General features: G+C 42.3%; 1 protein-coding gene across 7 annotated transcripts in view; it reads left to right on the top strand.

Moving 5' to 3' along the window:
• Positions 1 to 2,753: 2,753 nt before the first annotated feature.
• Positions 2,754 to 27,553, top strand: part of SRGAP1 (SLIT-ROBO Rho GTPase activating protein 1) — a 141,358-nt gene continuing 116,558 nt past the window's right edge. For 2 of the 7 annotated variants that reach the window (XM_015628228.2, XM_015628229.2), the window contains exon 1: positions 2,754 to 3,419. In XM_015628228.2, the coding sequence (XP_015483714.1) occupies positions 3,353 to 3,419 (67 nt within the window). In that variant the 5' untranslated portion in view covers positions 2,754 to 3,352. The remainder of the gene's footprint in view (positions 3,420 to 27,553) is intronic. The other 5 variants (XR_001521703.2, XM_015628230.3, XM_015628227.2 and 2 more) reach the window with 4 other exon arrangements.

Raw genomic sequence — 27,553 nt, forward strand, 5'->3', positions numbered from 1 at the left:
GGGGTGCAAAGCAGAAGAACAGGGAGAGGGGGCCAGAATCAGATTTCTCAGCCAGCTCAATCCTGGTTGTCCTGGAGCCCAACCCTAACTCAGGGATCCAGAATCTGTGCAGCTCTGAGCCCAGCACACTCAAGCCTGCTGGGCCCCTGACCCATCCTTCCTCAGTGCTCTTGCCACAGACATGCAGCCCTGAGCTGAGTGGCTGAATTCAGTGAGGTCAGCTTCCAGAACCCAAAGGTTATTTCTTCATCTTTCCAAGCAGCAACATAGTCCGTCTGCAGCTTTCTGTTTTGGCTCTGTGGAGCCAGGTTGATCCTATGGATGCAGGATCTAGTACAGAGGGAATGGATGGTGTAGGCATGGGCATTCAGCCTATCTCTGAATCCTTCTCCTCACATTCTCTCCCGCACAGGCTCAGTGGTCAGAGAGGGCTGTGTCCTTCAGGACAGAATGCACAGAATGTTTCTACACCTTCAACCACATTAGGACATGGTTTGTATGCCCAAGTCCTAGGTAAGGGATAAAGGGACTGGCCTGGGTGGAGGTACCAGCCTGCACAACCTCACACAGGGCACAAGGGGACTTGAGCACTCTTCCCCGTCCTGTTTGCAAAAACAAAGTGCTCTGAAAGAACAGACAAGACTTACATCCAATTTCCAGCTAGTGCCTTGTGTTCCCAGGGAACACGGCCCACTGTCTTGCAAATCAGCCAGTCCCCAGCCAAACAGATGGACTTGAACAGCCAGGAGGCAAGATGTTGGCATCAAAGGTTGAGATGAAAATCAAAGTGGTTGGGATTACAGAGACGACTGCTCTTTTGAGGTTGGGCTTCTTATTCAAGGGATGTAATTTGACTATACAACCTAAATTTTTTTAATTGGTTTTAGACAATAACCTCCTGTACTAAGGCAGTGTTAGGTGATCTGGACTGGGATCAGAGTGGAAAAAGATTGCACTGGGAGGGCAAGAGGAAGAAATGTAATAAAATTACAGAGAACAAAGCATGAAGATGAAAAAGGGAACAGGAATCCTGTTACCCTAATCCCCTAGCAGGAAGAGCATGGTACCTAATGAAAAATGAACTGCAAAGGACAAATGTACACTTACTGCTGAAATGCAGAGGTGTGGAAGTAAGCAACTGTAACACCAAGGCAACATGCTTATAAGAATTAAATAAAAACACAAGAAAGAATGTCTGCATGAGTACAGTTAATTGTGCCAGAGCTAGCTGTCCAGGACAGGACATCTGGGAACTTCCACCACACAAATTATATAGCCGCTGTCTTTGGAAATTAATTATAAATAAGTGAGCATCTTTGCTTAATCACTCCTGGACATAGCTGACATCAATGGAGCCCTCTGTATCCAGAATGTCCCCTGCCTGTTTCTAACCTCCTCAGAGCTGACTTCCCTGCAGCTCAAAGTCTGAAGCTGTGGCTTGGTTTGACTTTTAGCTTTGATCCATGAATGACAGCCTCATTCTTTGTTATCACAAGGCATCATGTCCATTATTCTTTTTCATTTTATTTTTTTTTTCCAGAAAGCTCTTCTCTGACAACAGCAAAGTTTCAGAGCAGCTGGGGGAAAAAGAAAAATGAGTTGTACAACCTGAGCCACACCTGAGCCCTTCTGCATTCCCAACCTTACAGCGAGGGACCTTGGAGAAGCATGGCTACCAGCTCTGTGAACCATTGTACTTGACTCCTGGCAGGCATGCATGATCTCATTGCACCCGCAGAGCTGGCAGCCAGCTCTCATCTTACGGAGTCTCCTAGGGCTCAACCAGGTTCCAGCTCTTCAGGCAGAGGAGGCTGTCTCCACCACAGCTGGAAGTACCCCGGACCAAGGGCACGCCAGGGTCACTTATGCCCTTTTGCCCCATGCTCCAAATTTCATCTATTCCTGCCTTTATGGGTGATCTTCTTCCCCTTTTCCCAGCCCCAGCTTTGCGGGGACGGCTGTGCACCTCTGTTTGCTGGGAATCCATCCTTCTAAGGCTGACATTCAACGTGGCTGTCAGACAGGGCCAGCCCCGATGCGTGCCACGCACAGCAGCTCAAGGGAGCATCATTTTAAGTGGCCTCCTGCCCAGTTTTGCTTGTTTCCCGCAGCAGATGTGGGGAATGCCCCATACAGGGATGCTGGCACTCCTGCCCCCCACAACAAGCTGTATCCGCAGGGGAGCACCGGGCAGACAAGGGCGGTAAAAGCAAGACCTGCTGTAGTGAGGGTGCAGCTCTCCCCTTGGGTGCCGCCATGCTCTCTGCCTCTGGGTCCGGGTCCCTACGCACGCGGTGCAGCCGTGCCCTGCCTCCGGAGACACCAGGGTGCCCCAAAGGCCACTTGTCCCCGCCGGCCTCCCCTTCCCCGGGCGGCTCAAGCGCTGACGGCAGCACGGGGCTTTGACTTTCCCTGCCGGATCAAGGGCCTTCTGTAAGCGTACCGCGGCCTCACACCCCTGCCCCCCGAGGGCATCCGGCCACTGTGGGCTCGATGGAGGCGGGGATCTCCCTCCTCCCACCCCCGCCCAAACCCCCCAGGCCTGCTGGGCCTCCAGCTACGGGCCGGTCGGGGCAAGCGGGTGCTGCACCCACGGGTCCGGCCCGGGGCGGCGAGCGGCCGGCGGGCCGGCGGGGAGGCGGAGCGGGCGGACAAGGCAAGCGAGGACCGGAGGCGGGCGGGAAAGCAGGAAGGGAGGAGACAGCGGCGAGAGGGCGGAGAGAAGTTTATTCTCGGAGACACCTCTCCAGGGCGCGGCGGGGGAGCCGCCCCGAGCCGGCGACTGCTCGCCCCGCGAGGTTGGGACATGCGCCGCGGCGCTGCCGCCCGGGGTTAGTCACGGCGGGGCGCCGGCCCCGACTTCCCACCCAGGCGAGCGCGGCGGCAGCAATCACCACTGTCTCTGGAGTACGGACCGAGAGCGGCCGCCTGCCTCCCGCCCCTCGCTCTCTCCCTGCTTCCCTTCCCCTCTCCCGGGTGCGTGAGGAGAGATAACAATGGTGGGGCGCAGCCGCCGGGCCCCCGCCCTCGCCTAGTGGAAGCGAGTGCCCCGCGGCCGCTGCTCCACCGCCCCGCCCTGCGGCGGCCCCGGGCCGCGGACCGCGTTGCTGCCGGCGGCGGTGCCGGGAGGCGATGGTGCCTGCGCCGGGGTTAGTCTGATCGCCGCTCCCCGCCTCGCCGCCTCCGGTGCCGGCGGCGCTCCCACGGGGCCAGCGCCCGCCGCCTCCCCGGCCGCCGCGCTCGCTCGGGCTTGTGGCCGCCTGACACAACTTGGGAGCTTCTCCAGAAAAACAAGAATAATTAGTGATAATCATTTATAACAAGGCGGAGAAGCGGAAGAAGCGAGTGGATAATGTCAACCCCGAGCAGATTCAAAAAGGACAAAGAGATTATAGCGGAGTATGAAAGTCAAGTGAAAGGTAAGCGCGGGGAGGCAGCGGGAAAGCCGCCGAGGGGGCTGGGCGTCCTGCCGGCCCCTTCCCCCGGCTGCCGGCCGAGCCGCCACCGCCGGCGGGCGGCCGGTCCCACTTGCCCGAACTTCGGGGCGGGAGGGATCGGCGAGAGGGCGGCGGAGGCTTCCCCTCACCAGCGCTCCGAGCGGCGCCGGTGGGTCCGAGGGGCCGGGGCCGGACGGCGGCTGCGACGGCTCTTCCACAGCCCGGCCTCGGCCGAGCACCTTCCCTTCCTCCACCGACTTCGGTAACGCCCGGGGTGGGGGGAGAGGGAAGGGGAAAGGGAGGACAAAAAAAAAAAAAAAGCTTGTCAATTACTGAGGCGAGAGACAATGCTAAGCCATACCCCTTTCTTGAGGCACATGGCTGGTGTCTCCCACCCTCCCCTCAGGGCTGTAGTTCTTAGTTGAGCTGTAGAAGATGGTTAATAAAGAATTACCCTTGACTGCTGAATGAGCCCATTCAGCCATCCCAGGAAGTATTTCAGCCTCGCATCGCCCGGCTGTATCGCATCCAACTATTGTGCCAAGGACAGCGCCGGCAGATCCTGGCTTGAGCCACCGGCGCTTCCAGACCCTCGAGTTTCCTCGCCTAGCGTTTTCCCTCTGCCAGTGTCTTGGGTGGAACAGAGGTTGGGAAAGTAGCGACATGGCAGTGGGGTGTGGGTCTCTTGGTGCGCATCCTTCTGGGTACTGTCGGGGAAAATATTGCATAATACAATACAATAATACAATTAATGAATTGTAATAAATCCAAGGATGGATGCGAATCTGAAACACGGCATTTAAAAAGCTATGTAACACCTGAACTCTGCTTTTTAAAACGATGCTGGTGTGCTCTTTACATAGGTAGGGTGTTCCCTCCTTGATTCTGCCCACAGACTGCGATGTGCAGAGATGGAGCATATTCTCATGCAGGTCCGTGGGCTTCAGGAACAGCCCTCCTGCTCCACGCAGGCAAGGGCTGGGAACCTTCTCTAGGAGGCATCTGGAACAGGGTGGGAGGGACCAATCCTCAGCTGTTGAAAGATGTATTGACTTTGTGTACTTGAACAATATATTTTCCTCTCACTTGATCCTATGACATCAATTTTTCAAGGCAATGATTGTAGTTTTGTTGGGGTTTTTCCTCTTAAAAGTAAAGAGGTAGTTTTTGAGGGTTTTTTTCTTGCTAAGATTAACGTTTTGTTAAAAATACCTGTCACTATTGAAAGTCTTTTCGTGTCCGAGAAAGGAATCTATGCGTAAAATAAGAGATCTGCTAGATAGGTGGGCAGAGCTGGCAGGGTAGGCCACGCTTCAAGTGTTTGTCTGACATGGGCAGGGCCAAGACAGTTCTCACACAGCTGGTGTATTCACTGCCATTGAGCCCTTGAAGGGTTGGCGCTTTTGCCTCTCTGTGGACGTGGTGCAGATTTGTCTTGGTCACTGAGCATAAAAAAATGTTTGAGATCTTAAGCTCATTGCACAGCGTGCAGACTGTTCTTTGCCTCTTCCTAACTTGATTGTTAAAGGCTCAGCCTTTGTTATCTGCAGCCAGTTTCTATATATGCCAGTCTTTTCTTTTGAATGATGAAGAAAAAATGCCATGCCCTTCAGCTATGTATATTGTCGTTTCAAAAGAAACCAAAGATTAAGATATCAAGTACTCTTGATAACCTGTCTCTCCTTTGGTGTCATGGTCCCCCATCATAATTGCAGTGGGAGGTGGCGTTTTTAAATATAGCTTAATAGGAATTTTAACTTGCTTTGCTTCTTTATAGTGGTCTAGGGTGTGTGCAGTCTGGTCCCACCCAACTGTCTTTCTGGAATTGTTGATTAGCAGCTGTTTGAGAAAGTATGCTGGGCTAGCAATTGTAGTCAGAGATGCTTTTTCTTTAACCAGCATCACCACAATTGTATTTTAGGTGGCAAGAACTGTCTGTGCTAAGATATAATTCTGCTTGACACCAACTCAGTACTTCTATAAAAAAGCAGTGATACCACTATGTGATCCCTTGAAAATCTTTTTGATATTGAGGGTTCAAGGCCTAAGGAATCAGCCCTAACTAGCCAACAAGGTAGCAGTAAGGGAATGTAAATCCAGGAAAGTCAGATCCCTATATACTGCTTGGTATTTCTTAGGTTAGGAGAAAGGGTGTGGCCAAATTGCTTTTGCTGCCTGTGATTTCTGGTGTTCGCAATGGCTAGCTGATTTCTCACTGCTGATGTGTTTAGTTGCTGAAGGATGTGGACAACTGGGCAGCAGACTGGCCATTTGAGGTCCTCTGGACAAGCATGTGCCCAGGAGTGTGTGTGTATGTATGTACAGGAGATATCTCCCGTACTTTGATGTGAGATTGCGTTGAGCCCGGCTTGCTGAGCATCAGTGTTGGTGCTTCAGAGACCGCACCACTGATGTGTGCATTTGTAAATCCTGCCCTAAGATGTCTGAATATTAATACTGAAGGAAGAGGGGCCTGCAGTGTATATGGTGCCATATTTGGAAATGAGGATTTGATAGTGCCATTCTTCACATAGCTTTTCTGCTCTTAACTCCTCAAATAGGAAACAGTAACAGATGTTAATTGTCGTTCCTGGTTCCTGAGTGGTGTAATCTGACATCTTCTCCTTGGATTTTTAGCAGTATCGCTAGATATTGGCTATTGCTGTAGTTGAAGTCACACAGGAACAGCAGAAAGTTTGTAAATGTTACCTGTTTGTCAAGCTGAAATAAACAAGGTACTTATAACTTGTTGGGCAGAGCATTTTCTTGCACCTTTTTTTTGCAACATCTTTGTTCTTCAGTCTATTTTCTGTCAAGAACTGTCACAGTTGAATCAATAAGGTAGGTGTGTTTACTTCCTGCACTTTGTATAGAAAGCAGAAGTATATTTCTTTAGGATATTTTACTACTGAAGTTAGATCTATCTAGCTGGAAACCTATACCTGCTGTTTTGGGGGATGTAAGAATATTATGATGGCATGGATACCTTACTTTGTAGACATAAAGGCACCTGGAAAGTAACATAACTAATAAAATATTCGTGGTCATCCACAGTACCAGTCATACCTGTGTTTTTTCTGAAGAATGTGGTAATTTTATTTGCATTCTGAAGTCATTAGAGGTAGTTTTACCAACCTTGCAGCTTGGGTGGGGGATACAACTAGAGCTAGAAAGTGGAAGGAATACTTTTAGATGACCAACAGACTGGTGATACAGTTATAAGCCAAGTATTAACTTTCTTCTGTATGACCCTATTAGATTTATAGACAGCATGCCTTAAGGCACAGTTGACTGTAGTAGCCTATCTTACTACTTGTATTCTGAGGACCAGCTGCTCCTTGGTACTGCTGATAGTGTCAAGTAGTGTCTATTGATAATGTTACTGAGCAATTCACAATAGTGAAGAAATAACAGAGCATCCTATGATGTCTGTGAGTGGGTGTCTTGAGTATGGTGAAGAGTGATCTGGTGAGATCTTGAATACCTGGCTCCCTTTGGAAATTTATCCTTCTGAAAAAGAAATCTCTCATAGTAGCAGGAGGTTTAGGGATATACTACTCAGGAGCTTTTTGATCATTCTTGTTAAACTGGCATGTTTGCCTTCATAGGACTTGTAACTGGCCTTGCATGCATAGGAGAAATGTGCTTTGACTAGGTAAACATTGTATTGACTAATTATCAGGCCTGTCTCTTCAGAGCGATCCTCCGTATGGTGTGATCTGTGGAGAATCAGTGGGGTTTAAGTCTCAGCCTTCTTACACAGTTGCATCTCCAACTGAAAAGTGCTGAGGGAAGAGCTACTTAGATCCCTCCTTTTTCCACCTTTTCAGTTGGAAACGACCTAGTTGAAACACAAGCCTAAAAGCAGTTTGTGGAGGAAGATACTTTCCCAAGATCAATATTTGTACGGCCTTCTTCAGAACAAAATACTCCTATTTTTCATCAGAAAGAACTTGGTAGCAGTCTGTATTACATTGCCTAACTCATTTTTCTGGAAAATTAAAATTCTCAATTGTGAAACTGAATTTCAGCTTCCCATTAAAACAACAACAGAAGCCTCTCTAAGAAAAGGCAGAGTTCTGAAGTACAAATTGGGCTGTTGTTTTAGTAAACTGATAGCTATTGAATAAAGTCTTTGTAATGAAATGTTTGGTACCTTGGATGATGCCAGAATTCTTGAGGTTTATTTTAAAAAAGATCTGATGAATAGATGCCAGTTTTCAAAGTTCAAGTTTATCAAGTGTGGTTAGCAGAATTTTTTCTGGTCAAAGAATTTGACCACACACAGGACTTTATCTGATACAGAAAGGATATGCTATATTCCAGTTGGAGTTATGTTGTGTAATGAAGTTTCTTATCTTTTCTCCCTCCATTTTCTCCCATCTCTCTGATCCTTCCTTTCAGGATACAAACTCGAGTTGTCCAGGTAAATGTTAATGAGTTTGTAGCTGATTATTTAGCTGAAAAGGGTATCTGCAGATTCAGTCATAAACTGAACAGTTTTTTGGTTGGCTTTGGATTTGGTTGGTTTTAGGTTTTGTCTTGTTCTGGTGGGTTTGTTTTTTTTAATCAACATATTCAGTACTCTTACTCTTCCACAGCTTTTTTGGAATGAAAACTAAGGAACTTGGTTTATTACTATGCTGTGTATCAAAGTATTTGGGGCATGGGGAAGCCCTGCAAAATGCCTGCTTCCCAAAGGTCATGACTGAGGAATTTCAGAGGTTTTCTTAGTCTTTCTATATAATTAAAGAAAAAAACCCCACCTTTTACCTTTTTGAAACGTAAGAAGGTTTACCTTTTTGAAAACCCCACCTTCATGCCTTTTTGAAAATATGACCAAGTATCAGGAAAGTACACTTTTTTTTTCCTGATTTGACCACACACTACCTGCTGTGTTTCTGCACCACAGTGAAGCTACATTTATTATTTTACTTGAATTTAAAAATGAATAAAGTCTAAATTACTATAGCACACATGAAAGGATAGGTAGTGAATGCATTGTCTGAACAGTGTTTCTTTCTGGCAGTATGGCAATCATAATGCATATTTAATGTGTCTATTTTGTAGATACACATTTTTGTTAGTCTTTAACATGAAGTTTTAACTTGCCCCTGACTCTGAAGCAATTCGAAACTTTTTACAATCGCTTCTTTGGGGCTTTTTTTCTCCTTTCCAGGCATATTTTGTATGCAATTTTGCTCTTGCAGAGCAATGCTTTAAATCATGCTAAGGTCATTTAATTTCCTGCCATTATCTTTTATTGGTCATTTTTTTATGAACTAGAGTTCTAGTTGCTAATAAAATTAAACACAGCTTTGAAGCGGCTGCAGTAAGACTGAATGGGATCCAAATTTCTTTCCATTTTCTGCTTCAGACTTTGCTTGTGTTAGGTTTTGCCTTTTGTGAAAACTGTTCTCCTTGTCAGTCAGAGGTGATGGATGGTACTGCTGGAAAAAATTGGGTCAGTGCTGTTGAGATTGGATAAGAAATGCCTCCTGACCATTACACAGTCTGTTAGAAATCACTGACCATGACTTGACAGTGCAGCTTGTCTGATCTCTGCTTTGGACGGGGATGGACATGCGGGAGAGCACAAATGGAGCCGGGCAGGAGACAATGCAAGCTCCTGTGGTATTTGTTCTTCCCTTTACCTTTTTTTTTCCCAACCCTTCCTACATCTACCTGTGATGCTATCCCACATCTAACCTTTCTGTTCTCCCTAGTGGAAATCGCTGCTACCTTAACTTGTATTAATCCCTATTAGAGTCTAATCTACTCTTACTGCTCAGCTTTCACAGGGCAAAATAGGCTTTGGAGTGTGGGGGTTTGTTTGTGTGTGAGCGATTAGGCTAAATGTGTAGCAGGGCTGCCTGTGCTTGGGGTGCTGCTGCCTCTGCTTCCTGCAGGGTTTAGTCTTAGGGCAGCATTTCCTCTGAGAGTGGCTTCTCCCACGTTGCCATGTACGGACTGAACCCTTCAAGGGATCTGTCCTGTACTCTGCTGTGAGTTATCTGGGCTGATGTGATTGAGTGCTGGCTGTCTCTGAGGCAAGGCTGGCTGACCTTGCACTGTGCTGGTCAGTCTGGGAGCTGTGAGTCATGAATGGCCTCTTGTTCCTGAAGTTATTTCATCTTTTCTTTCCCCACATTCTGTCTCTTGGGCACTGTGCCACACACCCTGAGGTTCAAGAGATAGGGGGGCGGTACGTGTGTAGGTACATACATATGCATGTGGAAGAAGAGCAACAGCTGAAATTTGGAGGCAGTGGTTGAAGTGCAATGACTGTACCAATAACAGGGATGAGGTGGGTGGGCTGTGCAGTAGCCCATGCTTGGGATGAAGTGCAGAGGGCCACTGTTGAGAGCATGGGTCCATCTTTTGGGTAAGAGACAGAGCTGTCTGCACAGGAAGACTCCTTGCTGTCTATCTTTTACATTGTCAAGGCTATGTCTGGCACCAAAGCTAAAGCAGTTGGTTATCAGTGCTTTTTCCTTTGTTTCCAAGACTTAAACAACTGCAGGCTGTTCTGGCAGTTTGTGTGGTGGCTTGGTCCTGTGGGAGTGCTCTAAGACAAACAATTCACTTTGATCTGTTGTAATGGAGCCATAATCCTGAGGCACTACTTCCTCCAGAACCTACTGTTTCGTGCAGCTTGTGGAAGTCATCTTCTAGTAGACATTGAAGTGTGTCACGAGTTACAGCCACCTGGTAGTCTAAAAGTGTTTTACCTATGCTCTGCCCACTAATCTGTTTTGTCCAGGCAAAGCACTCATATTCTCATGCCATTTTCAGTTAATTTAAGTTTTGTAACTGATCAAGGAAGATCTCTTTAAGAACTCCTTCACGCTCATTTTTTCTCCTCTGTCACTATTTCTCAGACATATACCTGTATGAATTTCAAGATGCAATATTCATTCTTGTATCATACAACCCACTGGAAACCTGACTTTTACCTGGAGGTGCCTGATAAATCCTGAGATTGAGATGTAATCTCATTATGAAAAATGAAGAGCATTTTGGTAATAACCCCAAGCAAATCTGATGTTCTGTTTCCAAGAACTGGCTTGTATGTGGCCATGACCATGACTTCATGTTATTCTCCTGTCTCCTCTGGAAGGTGTAATTGCTTGGTTTAGCTCACAGTTGGCACAATAAAATAATCCCATCTTTAGATGCATGTTAATGAGGTAGGTATTGCAGGTAGGAAGGGAAAACCCACTTAATGTGCTAAGAAAATGTTGTGGAGGAAGTGTATGCTTTATTTTTTGACTCTTTAATAATGGTATCTATGACATAAATTAAATATGGCCTGTGTTATTTACTCCAGACTCTATCCAGTGCAGGACAGTGCTGTTGATCTGTCTTTAATGAAGGCTTTCCTAAGGTATGTGGGTTCTTTGTCTGTGTTTACCTTGATCATAGCATCTGAGGGGTTGCTTTTAATTAAGGTGGTAAGAAGGAAAAATTACTTTTTCTTTGTCTGTTTTTCTCAAAAAAGATTCAGTAGAACTTGCTTAGGAATCTGACCATGGATTCATCAGTTAGAATATTCTTGTTAACTTTATCTATTATTGACCAATAAAACATGCTTTAGTTTCAGTTGCAACCTCCTGAGACTTTTCTTTATAGATGCAGAAGTGCTGACAAGCACGCAAGGGAGCTGTATTAGCATATTAACCAAAACATTCTCAAAATATACTAGACCTAAGTGGTTTTTTTATTGTAAAGCAGAAGTTACAAAAAGTATAATTAGAGCACTTATGGTACAGTATTTCTTGTTAGCTATATTGGGAAGAAAAAGCAAATGCAGCTGGCTTACCGGATGATGACTTCCAGGAAGTAATGATTGTAACCCTTTACATAATTAGCTGTTGTGGGAAACAAAACTGACTAGAGATTCATTTAAACTATCCAGACTCCTTAACTGACTCAGTGCTTACTCATCTGAATTACTCTGCATGTAAAATCTGCTAGCAGTTTGTTGGTACTGTCTTTTCTGGTGAGTCTTTGAGATGTTGCTTGTTTCTTCCAGTGTGTCACAAATGGAGTGGTGCACACTTTTGGCTTTGCTAAGGAGACAGGCTGATCCCCTTTCACTTTGCAGTGTACATTCTTTCATATGGGAAAAGAAAGCAGTCTCTACTGTTTTAGCCAGTTCTTGGAAGTAGAGTATCTGTTTCCTGAAAATCAGAGGAATCTTTTAATGTTTATAAAGTACAGACTATACCAGAAGTCTAATAAGATTCAGTGATAGCTCTTGTATGACTCTGTTCTTTCGACAGCCTGTCTTTTTTCAAACCTTGCTGTTCTCTGCTTTTCCCCTCTGATTCTTTTTTTAAGCAGAGAGAGGATAAACAATCTAAAGCATCAGGTCAGAGGCAAGATAAAATAAATGTTCATTCAGTACCAAGATGAGCAGACATCTCAACTGAAACTTTCTAACTCAACAATTAAATTACTGTTTGACCCAATAATGGAGAAATTGAAATGATGACAACTTACTTAATTGAATTTTTAAAATATAGATCAGGATGATCTGTTACTCTGCTTGTTCTACTAAAACCCAGAAAAACCAACACTTTTGAAAAAAGACTTTGCCCTTTTGTCATATGCTTCAATACTGGTCTCTCTAGTTGCTGTGACTAAGTTGCCTAGGCATAAGGTTACTTTTATTTCTTTGAGAGTATTTATGCAGGCATTCAAAAGGCATGCTAAAAAGGAAAAAAGTTCTTAACCCTTATCATAGGATTCTTACTACACCAAGGTTGCCATAAGTGCTTACACAGTATAGCAGCCTCTACCTCTTGCAAATCACTGATTTTGCAATGAGTAGGAATGAAAGTGTATACGCTCTTGTTCATAGGTACCTCATGTATTTTGCAAATTGGTGTCTGTATTCTTGGCTTAAATAATACTAGTTCCTTGAGGAACCAGCTGTGTAGCAGAAAGCTAGCTTTTGTATGTGTTGTGCATATGGATAACTGGTGTGTTTAAGAACTTGACAGCTATGCTGTGCTTGCTGGCTGGCAGACTGCTTGAAGTTAAGACCAATGTAAAAGGGTTGTTTGTATTTTGTATCTTTTTTGGGGGCTGTCTTCATTTGTGCCTTCCTAATTTCCAAGTAACAATGCATACAATTAGTGAGATTCTTAATGTAATGACTGAAAATAGAATCAAAGTGTTAATCTGCTCAGATACTTCAGCATTAAAATCACAACCATGTGCAGAGTGGGAGAACGTTCCCTTGTGCAGAAGAGATGAGGTAGCAGGTCCCCACCTGAGGAGAGATGCTCGTCTCCTCCCAGGGTACCGTGGAGGAGTCTGGTGGCGGCAAGTACCATCGTGCACATCCAGCATCACTTCTTCCTCAGCAGCCTGTGATGAGCAGTTTGTGCATCTGCAGCTGAGCTCATCGGATTATTGTGGACTGTATTGTAATCCTTTAATTGCCAGCCACTTCTGATGCCATGATATTGTAGTTGTGGGTCAAATCCTGTGCTTCTTAAGCAGTATTTCCACTTTACCGGTGAGATGGTGCAATAGATTACTCCTTGTGAACTTGATTGTGTGGCCTTAATGAGCAAAAAAAAGCCTCACCACTCTTAGAGTAAAGATTTTCTTCCTTATATCTAGTCTAAAGCTAATTTCTTTCAGTTCATGGCCATTACCCCTTCTCCTAAGACTACATGCCTTTGTAAAAATTCCATGTCCTGCTCTCTTGTTCCCATTAAGTACTGGAAGGCTGCTCTGTGGTCTCCCCTGAGCCTTCTCATCTCCAGGCTGAGCAGCACTAGCTCTATCAGCCTGTCCTCATAGGAGAGATGCTCCAGACCTCTGGTCATATTCATCATGCTCTGGACTTGCTCCAGCAGGTCCCCATCCTTGGTGGCCCCAGAGCAGGATGCAGGCCTCCAGGTCTTATCAGAGCAGAGGGGAAGAATCACTTCCCTTGGTCCATTGCCCTTGTTCCTTTTGATGCAGCCCAGGATGTGTTTGGAGTTCCGGGCTGCAAACACACATCGCCAGATCATGCTGAGCTTCTTGTCAACCATCATGCCCGAGTCCTTCTCAATCCATTTTCTGTTCAGCCTGTGTTTGTCCTCAGGATTATCCTGACCTACCTGCAGGACCTTACACTTAACCTTGCTGAACTTCATGAGGTTTGCAGGGGCCCACCTTTCAAGCCAATCTAGATACCTCTAGATGCTATCACTTCTGTCAGCAGGTTAGCCACACCACATAGCTTGGTGTCATTAGCAAACTTGCTGAGAGTGCATTCAATACCATTGTCCATGTCGCCAGTGAAGATGTCAGAAAGCCCTGGTCCCAATATAAACCCCTGAGGAACACCATTCAACACCACTGTCTTCAATTTTAGTGTTGAGCCATTGACCACAGGTTCTTGAGTGAGACTATCCTGCAAATTCCTTATTGACCAAGTGGGCCATCTGTCAAATTGATGTGGCTCCAGGTTAGAGACAAGGATCTTGTGTGGGATAGTGTCCAGTGCTCTATGCAAGTCAAGGTACATGAAATGTTGCTCTCCCCTTATCCACTAGTGCTGTAACCTGCATTACAGAAGACCACCAAATTTGTCAGACACAGTTTGCCCTTATAAAGTTGTGTTTGCCAGTTACGGTGTTTTCCAACTGCCTTAGCATGATTCCAGGAAGATCTATTGTGTGGTCTGGCTAAACACTGAGGAGAGACTCCCATCTCTGGGAAACCTTACTGGACATCTATAATGTTGAGCATGAAAAACCCTTTTTTGCATATCAAAAGGGAAGAAATCAATGAAAATAAGAGTCAAAGTGTAATTCCTCCAATATATATTCCCTGACAAGCAAACCTAGTGGGTTACTGGTGAGAGGGTATGGGTGTTCAGAGGGTCTGTTCAATGAGATTGCAAGTACATGCTTTGATAGTGACCTGCTTGGCAGCTCAATATAACTCTGTGTTGTTCCCTGGTGGTTCCAAAATGGTCTCTGTAATTGTTGGGGGGGCAGGTCTGGAGTCTCTGCTCAGGCCTAAGAGGAAAGACTTTCAGACTACAGTAGCAGTTTTCAGTCTTCCGTAAGGGCTCAAAGAGGCTTAGGGTGTAAAATATCCCATGGGATTAAATTAATATATGAACTCTAGCTCTTGTGTTTGCCTTTCAGATGCTGCATTTAGTTCCTCTTTGGTTGCTGCCTCACTTCTGGGGTGTTGGTATGTTTGTGTGACTGCATATACTGGCCTACATGTTTATTCTGCAGTATAGTTTGAAATGCAGCATCTCTAATATTTATAGACCAGAAACTGCCTTGCCTCCAGCTGGCAGAGACAAAGTGCCAGCCTCATCCATGATGATGTATTCTGAGTTGCCACCAGAGTAGACCTAAAAATGTTGTTTTTTTCTGCTGAGCCATGTGAAAATGCATGGATCAGGAATCTGATCAGTGCATCCTTCCTAGGGATCAGAGCATTTGCGTGAGGAGTTCAGTTCCGTATTTTGCTACCTTTATCTTACTCAAAATTGAGTCTTGAGTACAGATCTCCCACTTAGCACATGATTTCTCTGGGAACTAAGGAACTGAGTATTCTTGGACAAGTCTCTCCGGTTTCTTGTTTGTTGGAGCTCTCAAGCTCTTTCCCAGACTTAATGAATATTTAATTATTTAACAGGGTGATTATGAATCCATTGCCTCGTAGTTAGAGCAGCACCAGAGAGATAGGGTTCTTTGTGAATTCCAGCACAAGTGTTCCTGCTCTGCTTTTTTAAAGAAATGGAAAATGAGGAGGACTGTATGATTGAGAAAGTTATGTGACCATTCTAAATTAAAAATAGTTACTTTATTGATCCGGAGTGGGGATTGTTCAGAGGATACCTTATTTATATATTTATTTATTTATCACAGAATATACATAAGTATACAAAAAAACCCCACAGCTCTTTCCTTTGTAATGAATTTTAATCTTAAAGCACTTCCAGGATTGGCACCAATTTTTGGCAGATTGTCTCTAGTTTTGCAGATAATCTGTGAAAGAAGTGCTTGCTCTGAGCTATTTGAAAGGTTCACAGATGAATGTCTGTTTGCTTGAACCTTTGCTTTGGTGATTCTTCCTGCAGCATTCTCTCCATACAGCATAGTCAGTCCTGTGTCCCGTGGCAGTTCTGGTCCCCAGGTGCCTGAGTTGCAGATTCACAAACAGCTTTTTTTTTTTTTTTTTTTTTGTAGCCTCTAGAAACTTACTCAGAAATATTCCTGACTTATTTCATATCTGTGAAGAGTAGGGTTTGGGGTTTCTTTGGGTTTTTTTGAGGGCAGAAAAAGTTACTTCAGCTGATGTTTAAGTTCCCTAACTATTTATATGTAATCTGTTGTTTTTTAATTGTAATATCTGGCTTGGAAAGCACATGCTGTTTACATTATGCGGCTTTGTTTTTGCTTAGCATTGTTTAATGTTAGGATATTTGAAAATAAATTTAATTTACTTGCTTTTTTTGCTTCCATCTCTGCCTTACTTTTTTTTCTTAGTTTGTAAAATGTCAGTAGTATATCATGAGATTAGCTACGATAACTGAAAACTCCATCTTACTTGTAGGTCTGTAGCAAGATGCTCTGGAAAAGAGCTTTTTAGTTTGTAACTTAAACCGTGTATAGTGCAGTGGAAATTGAGATGTGTTACAAGGATCATACAGACCATTATTCCTATTCCAGTGTGTTTATAACCTTGGAATTACCCCTTTGAATCTCATCTGAAGAGTTTGTGATTTTGGGAAGACATACCTCTGGTATAGTTCTTGTGCAAATGAACCTGACCTAGTGAAAAAAAACAAACCTTTCAGCCTCTCCTACATCAGGGCCAAGACTCTCCTCTAACTTAAGCAAAAGGACTTAATTTAAAGTGAGGAGACATCTTAATTCCAGGTGACTGAATGGACTGACAAGAGTCTCCTTACATGTAGTGAAGGTAGCTGTACTTGAATCAAAAATGGGGTATCAAGTTCCTCGTTCACAAAACTAAAGGGGTATTGATTAAACTGGTGTTTCTCTTAGGGAGTTTATTTTTCCTATAATGGGTAAGATTTTTGCTGAGGTCTGGTATTTAGGTGGTTTCCTAAGCAGTGAGGTGGGCTTTTGCTGAAGCAGTGCCGCATGTGGATGGGGTGGAGCTGGTGCTGGTAGGTTATGAGGAAACTTCTCAGTTGTGTAAAGACATGTCAGTACTCTCTAATGTGCCTGAGATACTGCAGGAAAAGCTTGAGAGTAAAGTAAAATTTCTGTCAGTTAATGGAATAGGCTTTGAAAGCATTCAGTGCACTGAATAGTTGCTAACTAATGCAGGGCTGGAGGGATGAATGAAGTGGTACAGCTTTTACAAGCCCCGAATAGTTGCTATGTGTCCTGTTAGGACACATATCAATGCTTACTTCACACACATCAATTTGTTGACCTCACTAGATCTCTTAACCTTCCTAGGGCTACTAATCTCCATAATGTCTGAGGGATTTGGCTTAATTTTGGCATGGGAATGTGCCAAATAAATGTATCCAACTATGAGTCATCATTTTTGTAGCAGAACATTTAAGACATAGTCCCACAGTCAATGTGTCTGGCTGATCTTGCCTGAGAACTTGCAATGTCTGATCTGTGCTTTTGGAAGCCTGACTTTTTAAGTGTAGGAGAGACTGTTCTGAAGCAAAAGAAATGTAATGCAGAATATACTGAAGCAAAGCAAGAACTGGCACTTGAATCAGATGCCATTCATAAAATAAAATTAGTGTAGGTTGTAGATGGGGTTATACATATATTACAGAATGTTTCAGTAGTACTCAAGATGCCTTGTTAAAACTGTAGTGGTGATGTTTTCAAGTTACTGACTGTTACTTCCTTTTTTGCAAGTAGCTTAACTAAAGTGTGGCACAATAAAATAAAGTCACTTCTAAAATTTATTTGAGGCACTGAATTGTGGAGGTAAGGGAGAGTGATGTGAATGTCACTTTCATGTCTGCATTATAAAATGCAAAAGCACAAATGTAGTAACCACAAGGCTCTTCTTGATGTTTTAATCTTTTAAACCTTTGAAATGGTGGTGTGCTTGAAAGGGCTTCTAAATCCATTGGTTAGTCTGTGCTGTCTCGTATTGTGTTCAAAACCATAGCAGATAAAGGAAGAGTGATCAGAAAGCTTAATGCAGTAAGAGCGTCACGACCTGTTATGTAAAGCAACATTTGGCAGGGCCTTCCCAGCTGCTGTAAATGAATGTTAACAGCATTTTATCATCTGCTTTCACTGTCTTTATTACATAATCTGAATATTTATGACCCTATTAATATATTTAGCCTTGAAATTGCAATATTGAAGGAGTGAAGGTTCTATAGAATATTGGACAACAAGAATTATTTTATTTTTTGCCTCATGAACAAAATTTGTGTTAATATTAAAAAGCTTTGGGTTCATATTTCAAATAAGTTTACTGAATTACTTTACAGGTATATATTACTTATTCGCTAAATTATGTATTTCTCTAAATATTGCCATAATAAAAGTATCTTGGTGACAGAATTGCGTTGCTGAACATGATTCGTCTGTGTATATATAAAATACAAAGCACTAACAAGAAAGTGATGACTTTTGTTACTTGTAATGCAAGTCCTTGAATCCATTGTGATGATACTCTGCAGCTGTGACCAAACATAGCCAGCCTAGACCCAGATCCAGGCTATGAGAATCACTTCCATCAGAGAGCTGCTCCAGGTTGGATTCTGGGGCAACGTGTGGGCCTAGTTGTTACTACAAGGGTTTTGTGTGGGTGGGGTTTCTTTTGTTGGTTGGTTGGGGTTTTTCTGTAACCAAAGTCTTGTTTTCTGCTGCACTTCATCACAAACATACATGCCCTCCCTCTGCTGTGACTAGCTATGCATTTCACATCACAAGACAACAATATATTATGTAATTAGGGTATGTGTGTACCACATTACATATCTGGGCACTGATTGCAGATGCTGTCCCACTACTGAATGCATGCTTGCCTGTGTCGTGATTGTACCTGGAATTACACATAGGATGGTAATATGCTTGGTCAGAAGATGAGTGAGGAGCTGTAAGTCGTTTCCCTTGGGAGCCTCTTGGGTTATATTATGTCCCCAAACAGAACTGAAAATTACTATTTCAATAGTCATCTGAAAATTTCTAACAAGATGGTGTGTACAGCAAGTGGCTCTCGCTGATCGAGTTTACAAGTGACATTGGTATTGTGGTCCTTTACCATCCTGCAGGCTAAATAGCTTAGCTGCAGGCTCATATTTGCAGGTTGTCTGCAAAAATCTGAAGTGAAAAACGAAATTTTGCATCTGAGTGAAATTAAATTCTTGGTCACTTTTACCTTTGAGTGCAAAATATATAGCCTGTCTGAAAGCTGCTGTCCTAAAATTCTTCATACTGATTGCAGGGCTAGAGCCCAAGAGATGTGGGTGTTTGTGGAGGTAGATCCCTTTTGTTTCTAAAGGTCTCATGGGTGTAGTGCAAATCCTGTGGTGTGTTGTGACACTATACCTTACTGACTCGTAATGGTCTGTACTTCCACCCTCTCCACAGTTCAAACCTCGTGGTACAGGAGGCAGCTGCACATGACTCTAAGTGTACAAATTCTTAAAAATGTAAAGATCGGTGGTTACAGGGTGTGGTGTGTTAGAGACAGGAAGTTAGTTTAGATTAACACATATTTTTTAATAGTATTTTATCCCCAAACAAGGTTGTTACAGTTAAATGCAGAACTCCAAATGGACTCTCTTTGCTTGTAGGGATTAGAGATTTAAATATGCATTGTTCTTCTGGGCAACAGTATTGAGCAGTCAAGTAAGGTTCATAATAGAGCAAGAGAACCTTTAATTAGGACAGGAGTTTCAATTGCAGTCTTTTTTGCTTTGTGTAAAAAAACCTTGCATTAAATCAGATAAATAAAACAATGGAGAGATGAATGAAGTCTGGAAGAGGAACATCTATTTAGAAAGTTAAGTGCCAGGTTTAGAGTAAACCAGTAGTTTTTATTTGGGAAACTCTTAAAATATGATTTGCCTTTTCCCAATCCCTGAGCATCCAAGTCAAAATATTTTAAGGAGATATTTTTTAGCCTATTCAGTGGTTTGGGGATTTTTTACCTGAGCATCCAAATCAAAATATTTTAAGGAGATATTTTTCAGCTTATTCAGTGGTTTGGGGATTTTTTACTGTCTTTGATTTTTCAACCAGGAGATACCTTTATTGTATTGTAAAATGAATAGCAATGCTTACATAGTTGAGTTAGGTGGGTACATGCATTGTAATTGCATTCTTCCCTTACTCAACTTTGTGCTTACTTTGTGTAACCTAAATACAATGCAGTATTTCCTTTAAACGTAAAGAATTATAATGAATCTTTTCTGGTATCTTCTGGGGTGTACATTGCTTTGTGTTGTTGGGGTCTTGAAGTCAGTAACCTTCCCTACAGCCTCAGCAAGTTGCCAGTGCAATAAATTATAAAACTGTCACTTTTAAGGAATAATGCCTAATTAGCTTCAAGGGTTTCTTAATTTGTTTCTGAAATTACCTCTGGCAAAAAAAAAACCAAACTAGTCTTCTCTTTCCATCAGACACTGGTAAAAGGAAGCCTAGCAGGTTTGAAGCTGGCTTTCTTTTGCACTGGCTTATTTAATGTTTACTGGCTTATTATGTGCTATGAGGCAATGGAATAATATGTCTTAAATGAGTTTTTTTAAGGAAAAGCTCAAAAAGATGGTGCTGGTGAATTTGGGCATCTGTCTTATGCCTGTCTTCTGCAGTTTAAATGCAAAATCCAGCAATGACGAAAGACTGGCATTGTCTGGGAAACAATTGATTCGACTCTTTGTTTGGGCAGAAGAGCTCTCATACATGAGTCAAGGTAGTCCATTTCCCTAATAATCTATCTTTTTTGCTATTTTACAGCCTTCTGCTCAGTCCTATGAGGAGAACACTTTCCAGAGCAAAATCCATTAGGATTTTAAAGGATCCCTTTAAAGGACCTAACCAAATTTGCTGAATTCTGAAGAAAGCAGCTATTGACTTTATTGGACTTTGAGAAAGGGAGGACAGAGCCCTTTATGTTAAATAAGTGATGTGATCTTCTTTGCTAAAAATTTTATTTTGTAGAATGCTCTACAAAAATATTCCAGTTTTACTGGGTGAGTGGTAAACTCCACTTTAAGTGCAGAACAGCATCTCAGTTGTGAAGGTGCAAAGAATACTTCATAGTAGCAGTATACTTGAAACTTACTGAAAGCTCCTGCCCTTACCCTCATCTTACATCCCCTTTGGTGCATCCCATATGAGTAATTTATATGCCAAATAATGCTATTGTACTCCCTCCCCTTGGAACAACCTCAACTGGCCTGTGGGATTCTTTACCAGGAAGGAGAGACAGGGACATTGTGTTGCATTTATAGAATGTCCTACTAAATGGCTCTTCCTGTTGCCTGACTTGATCATGACTGGTTCTTGTTTGTCACAAGGATCAGTACAGTAGCTTTATGTAAGGGAGGTATTAGTAACCTGAGAGTGGAAATTCCAAAAGGTCTTTTTTTTCCCTTGAATTTCAAATAGTGCCTGTTACCTCTTGTTCTTTCAATGGGCATTGCTGAGAAGAGACTGGTTCCATCTTCTCTCTTCCTTCCCCCTGTCCCCCATTAAATATTTTTATTCATTGTTAAGATCCACTTTGAACCTTTTCTTCTTCAGGGTAAAAATTGCTCTAGTGCTTTAATCATTTTTGTGGTCCTTTGCTGAACTCACTCTAGTACTCCCATTGGACTGGAGAGCCCAGAACTGGACACAGCAGTGCAGATGTTGTCTTACCAATTTTGAGTAGGGACAAAAAGCTTCCTCTACCTGCTGGCATTGCCTTCCAAGTGCAACCTGGAAGGCTGCTAGCTTCCTTTGCCACAAGGACACATTGTGGACTCATGTTTAACTTGGCATTTTTCAAGACTTTTTTTGTCAAGCTGCTTCCCAACCTGTGCCATGTACTGGTGCATGCAGGTGCAGAACTTTGAACTTCCCTTTGGTAAATGTTACAAGGCTCACATCTGTCCATGTCTCCAGAGTGAATGTGTACTTATGATGGATGGATTTCTGGAGCTTATTAACAAAATTCCATTTAACTTAGATTACATAATTAAATTAACTAGGGAAATAGTAGTATATAGCTATTAAAGCAATATACTGCAGTAATACTATGGGTCTTTGTGAATTAACTTTTTTGGTTAAGCAATAATTGTTCTCTAAACTTTTTTAACTAATCTTGCACTGAGTAATTTTAGAATAAATTCTGTAGGGTGGATTTAGTACAAGAATGTCCTAGGTTAGTGGCACATGCTGACTATAGTCTGCAAGAATTTTTTCTCTGAAAAAACAAAAACCAAAGAAAAACAAAACCAAAAAAAAGGTGCATCTTCCATCTTAATTGAACCCTTGAAATTTGTGCCTACAAACCAAATGAAAATGGAAACTAGATGTCTTGTCAGCAGTTGCAAGCTATCAGTCACAGCTATAGATGAAAGCTAGCACGACCTACATCTGTCGTGTTGATACAATGGTGCCAGCATTACAGTTTCATTGTTTAGGTTTAGGGTCAAGCCTGTTGAGACCTCTTTTTATTCAGCTTTGAATGTATCCATTTTCATTAAGTTTTTCAAAGCTGTATGAAAGACTCAGCAGGGCAAGATGTGACGATGCTGAACTTAAGTTAGTCTTGCAGCTATCAAACTGTCTCGTAGTCACAGATGGTCACTGTGATTGTCCACACCAGTCTACCGCCGGAGCTGCTATTGAAAGAGCACAAAACTGATGGTACAAAGGGATGCTTTTTTTCCCGCCAATAAATGAAGCTAGTGTTGCTGTGTGCTGGCATTGTCGTAGGTTTTTTGTGCAGGAGAAGAATGATTGTTGACAAACCAGTTTCCATGCTGAAAAATGCTACTCTTATTCCTAAACTTAGAGATCTTTCCTTGGTTGAGTAACTGCTAATAGCAGAGTGGCATTTTGTGAACTGTTTTCATTGATTACTTGGATGATGGTTGTACTGGGAAGTCTAATACTGACAGCAGTTAATGCAAGCTTCCTAAAGTAGGCATGTTTCTGTTTGGTAACTCTGTTAGAAAAATATCTCTTTGTACACCGTTAAAAACATCAGAGGCCTTAATTACTGCATTTCTGTGTTTAATCCTCAAATGTTAGTGTCCGTATGTATGTTGAAGGAGCTTGGACAGTTGTCTCTGAGTTAGGTAAATGTTAACCAAGTAACAAATATCTTGCTTTTCATGATATCAAAATGGATAGTTTCAGAGCTAGTAAATAAATCTTCCAAGTCTTTCTTATTGGCAGTGTGAATGTGCTTTTTGTTTTGTTTGTCTTTAAACAGAACTGCTTTTCCAATTTTCCTACTACCATTTTCCAAATACCTTTTCTTCCTTTCAGGGTGGGGTGACAGCCTCTGTACAAATGGCATGCCTGTTTGTTAACAGACTGGAGAAAGTTTTTGTGAGATTAAAACAGTTCTTGCCTGAAAGAACAATAAAAAGCAATAAAGCTGATTCCTATTGTATGGGATCCTTTGTGGCCTCTAATAGATCCTTTTACCAGTGGCAAAGGGATCTTAAAGTTCAAGTGACCACAGTGATGAAATGGATGCTTGTTCCTGGATGGAAAATGTCAAGCTTCTCTGGAGACCAGTTGAATGATTCACCTCATAACAAAGTACAAAGTAATAACGAAGTACAGTTTAGAAATCGTACTTTAATTATTATAGTATGGGGATTTTGGGATGGGTTTGCCATGCCCCTTATTTCACTGAAGCTGTCCATTGCTTAGCCTCCTGTGCTACAGTGGAGTTTTTTGGCCCTCTAAGGCCCTGAGTAGTTCCTGAGTTGCCTTTGCCCTTGGAATTTCATAGCTCTCTGAGTACATGAATGCTTGTTTTGTTTCTTCATCTGGCCTGTCAGTCTGTAGCTACATGAAAAGTCTTAGGTATAAGTTACAGAAGAGTACATTTCTACATGTGAGAGGTAGGGAAGCTGGTAATGTACTTAAATTTGCAGTCACGAGAATGAAATACTTCTGTGCCAAAGATGGAACTGAAAAAAATGAATATTTTTCCCATAAAATGAAAATCACTTGCAGAGGGATGTATTTGACTGTCACAGAAAGAAACTTCCAACTTCCTTCTGGCTTGATAATTCTGTTAACAAGGGAATCTAAAGAATGAGACTTTTTGCCAGTAAAGTGATGAATATTAATGATTTTCAGATTTTGCAAGAACTGAAAGGAATTTGACACTGACCTAAAGCTGAGTCACTTGTGTAACTAATGCTTCTTAATGACTTAAGTCAATGTGTCCTTGCTTCTGTGATCATGCTTTCTGCTGCCTTCCTTGGTCTCAGCTCTGGTATTATTTTCCCATTTCTGCCTTACAGTATGCTACGTGAAAATAAGTCCTCAAACAAACATGATGTAAAAAATTAGAATTTCTCAATAGTGATTTCCTGGAAGCTGTGTCTTGTTTGAGGGGTGGTTTCTAGGCTTATGGTTTCCTTTCTCATAGCTAGTCTGTGTTTGTTATTATGTCAGTGTAACTTAAGCTGTGCATTTTCCAGGCAAAAGCTTTCCCCATCTCTTTCTGATGTATCAGGTGCTTGGTAGAATAAGCAATAAATGTGCTTGGGCCGCGCAGTACAGGTTTCATAAGCTGAAAACCTTGTGCAAAAACAGTTGGCCTCTCCAGCCCATGGACTGTGGAGCTCTGAGGAATGGGAGCAGGGAGTGGTGGGGGTGGCACTCAGGTGATGTGGTCCCATAGCCTGAGTCCTCCAATGCAAAGTGGAACCAGCCGTAGCTGCTTCAGCTGTGCCAGCCAGTCCTGTCATCTCCTGCACCTACGTGGTACTCAGAAGGGTGTTTCTGACTGTGGTTGGTTTTTGGACCATACCAACTATGGACAAACAACCTGTCAGTGAACTGGTCAGGTTTAATTAATTACTTGTTTGAATAATACTGAAAAAAAACTGTTTTGGACTTTACCTAGTCACTGTCAGAACATCCTCCCTTTTCAGCTTCAATTTAACTTCACATTCAGAAAGAAATGAAGATCTTTTCCTGTCAAATGCACTGGAGTCAAGCAGAGCGTCTTAAAGACAGATCCATGAGTTGCACCAACACAAGTATTTGCCATGTTTCATTTCAAGAAGTTGTTTTCTGGCTTTGCACACAGAGTCAGATTTCTAAGAATAAAGGTAGAAGGAAAAATTATGAAGTACAGTGTGCTCTGCTGAAGGAGTAGATCTGGACCAATTGTATCATCTTAGTTTTGTTTCCAGTGCAGCTGTAAGTTAGATGGAACAGCAAAGCTCTATAAACTGTTAGCAGATCTAAGGGGTTAGGTGTTGTTTTGGGCAGTGGTGTTTTTTTTTAGCCTTACATTGCAGTTAAAGGAAAATCTATCCTATTAGTTATCCCACAAGTGTTAAGGTATGAAATAGAATGTACTGACTATATAAGTTTTATTGAGGTTTAAGATAACAGCAATATCCCAGGAAAAAAAAAAAGGAGCGGATTAAGGTTTGGGTGCTTGAGGAAAACTCTTCCTCCTTTGTGAAGAATTACTACTCTGCACTTCAGAAAAAAGCCAATGTTTACACTGCAAAATTAAACGCATTTACATTGTCCCAGTGTCATAGAAATATTATACCAATTATCTACTTAAATGCTCAAAACTACTCATTTTGTACTTCCTTACTAGTGGTTTCAAATGTTACTTTCTTACCCAATGCCATTTCTTTTAGAAGGTGCTTGTAAAATCAAATATGCGATCCACACATAGCAGACTCTACTGTAACTATTTTGTAGATTGTAAAATTTCTTCTAGATGTTCATGAAACCCAGAACAGTATTGGATTTTTTTTTACCTTGCCTGATGATATAGCTGAAAGCACCTGCATGACCTTTAGAGAGGTATCAAGTTTTATGACAGAATTAAAACATCTGGCAAGTGTTCTATTTCCTGGTTATTAGCATTACCATTTCCTTCATGACACCAGTTTCCAATAACCTATCCTGCATTATGGTTTCAGAAGAAAGGGAGAGATTCTACCCCAGGTAATTGTAATGACCCCGACCATTTTCATACTAACTACGAGCCTAAGGGATGTTTTAGCATTCCAGCTTAGCCAGGAGCATACAAGATCCTAGACTTCATCAGCTTGGGGCTGTAGCTATATGAGAGCTTTCAATGTGAGGAGACTTGGGAGCTCTGTATCCAGAAAACCAGGAAGACAAACCTGTAGATTGCAGGTTTATATTTGTTGTTTAGGTATCTCTTCTGGAAAATACTCACAGAGTTGCTTAGCTCAGATGGGATTGAAATGTGATGCAGACAGGGTACTGCATATCACTGTGTGCCTCAGCCTACAATTTTAACTGCTAGGACCATTCTTCGCTGGTCTTTAATGCTTCCCTTATTTTATGTTCTCTTGAATTCTGTGTCTCACAGGTGGCTGCTGCTACCCTTTTGCCTGAAGAATGCTGGCAGTCTCACCTCTGAGCTCTTCTTCCTAAATTCTTAATCCAAGAGTCTGCAGCATGAGAACAAGTGTACTACCTCTGCATCTCTTCCAAAAGCACTGAATTGATATGTTTGTCTTTCTGTGGTAGATGAACCTTGCCCACTTGCTGTCTCTCTCACCAGAGAGGGGTTAAATGTCTTAGTTTTAAATGCCTTCCTGTGGTTTTGGGGTGTCTGCTATTTGGGGTAACTGCTGTTACCACCAGTTAGGCAAATTGCTGCTACTTTTAAAGCTTCTTTCCCTCCATTCCTTAACTTCCCTTCAAAAATATGCAAAATATAAATGCAAATATTTTGTGCACTGCTGTTGTTATCAATGCAAACCTTTCAAGACATTCTCTTGAGGGAAATTAGCAACACCTTATTCATCAGTGTACTTGACAGTAGTCTCACTGGCACGGGGTATGGGGAGGAGGAAACTGCATTTTTTGTAAGTGGTTTATATCACAAAAAACTGGAATTTTGTTTGACTCCTTAAGCATATAATTACTGCATAAATTGCTTATTAAGTTAAATGATTAATTACAGCTGGAGCTTTATATAAAACTGAGGAGTTGCAGAGAGTAGAAGACTTAAAATAATACCTTTAAAGAAGTACATTGCACCTTGAAAGTGGTACATTGCAGGGAGAGCTGGAATTGGGCCCCACACTTCCTGAAGAGTCAGCCAAAACTCTGCTTTAATTTTGTCAGCCTTGCTTGTGTGGTGCTGTCTGTTTAAAAGTAAAGTTTGATTTTTATTTTTTTTAAAGGTGGAGTTTAACCTTACAGTTGCTCAGTACATTTATAAAAATATTTTTTGAAAGTGTGTGATATAAAAATCTCAAAATGAAAAAGCACAAGGGAACTTTTAACTGCTTGAGCTGCATATGCTTAAAGTTTATGAAAAGAAGTATTCAGGGGCAGGGTGCAGCGTTGTGTCTCGCATCCTTAACGCAGCTGCTTAGCAGCGATAAGGAAGCAATGCTCTATTCATGCTGACCTTGTTTCCAAAGAAGCCTTGTCCTGAGAACTACTGAAAATAAGGAAGAATTTCCTGTGACATGCTGCTCGTGTTGCCTTTTTAGAGGGGAGTAGAATGAAATCTCTGAGCACGACACATACTGTATCTAACCACACAGGATTTCCTGTGCTGGAATGGAAGCTCAGTGGAAGCCACATTTTTCTCTTCCTCTTAATTCATTGAGAAAAACAGAGGTCAGCGTCATCAATTGATATGGCTGTAGTCACTGTTAAAAGCTAAAATCAGCAATTGCTAATGGATACATTGTGATGCCAAGAGGACTGCAATGCAATTTTTCTTCATTTTGTTGCAATAAGGCCTGTACATATCCTGATTACACTAACTCTCATAAAAGAAGAGCTGTGCAGTTAAAAATTCCATCTAAGTGAAGGTGCAAAAAATAATGCATATATTGTCCTAGACTTCAGTGTCTTTTGGTAGTAGACTTTTTTCTCTATTCAGAATTAATTAAGCTATTGATGAATTGGGAAAGACAC

This window comes from Parus major, chromosome 1A (assembly GCF_001522545.3).
Source record: "Parus major isolate Abel chromosome 1A, Parus_major1.1, whole genome shotgun sequence".
Classification (NCBI taxonomy): Eukaryota; Metazoa; Chordata; class Aves; order Passeriformes; family Paridae; genus Parus; species Parus major.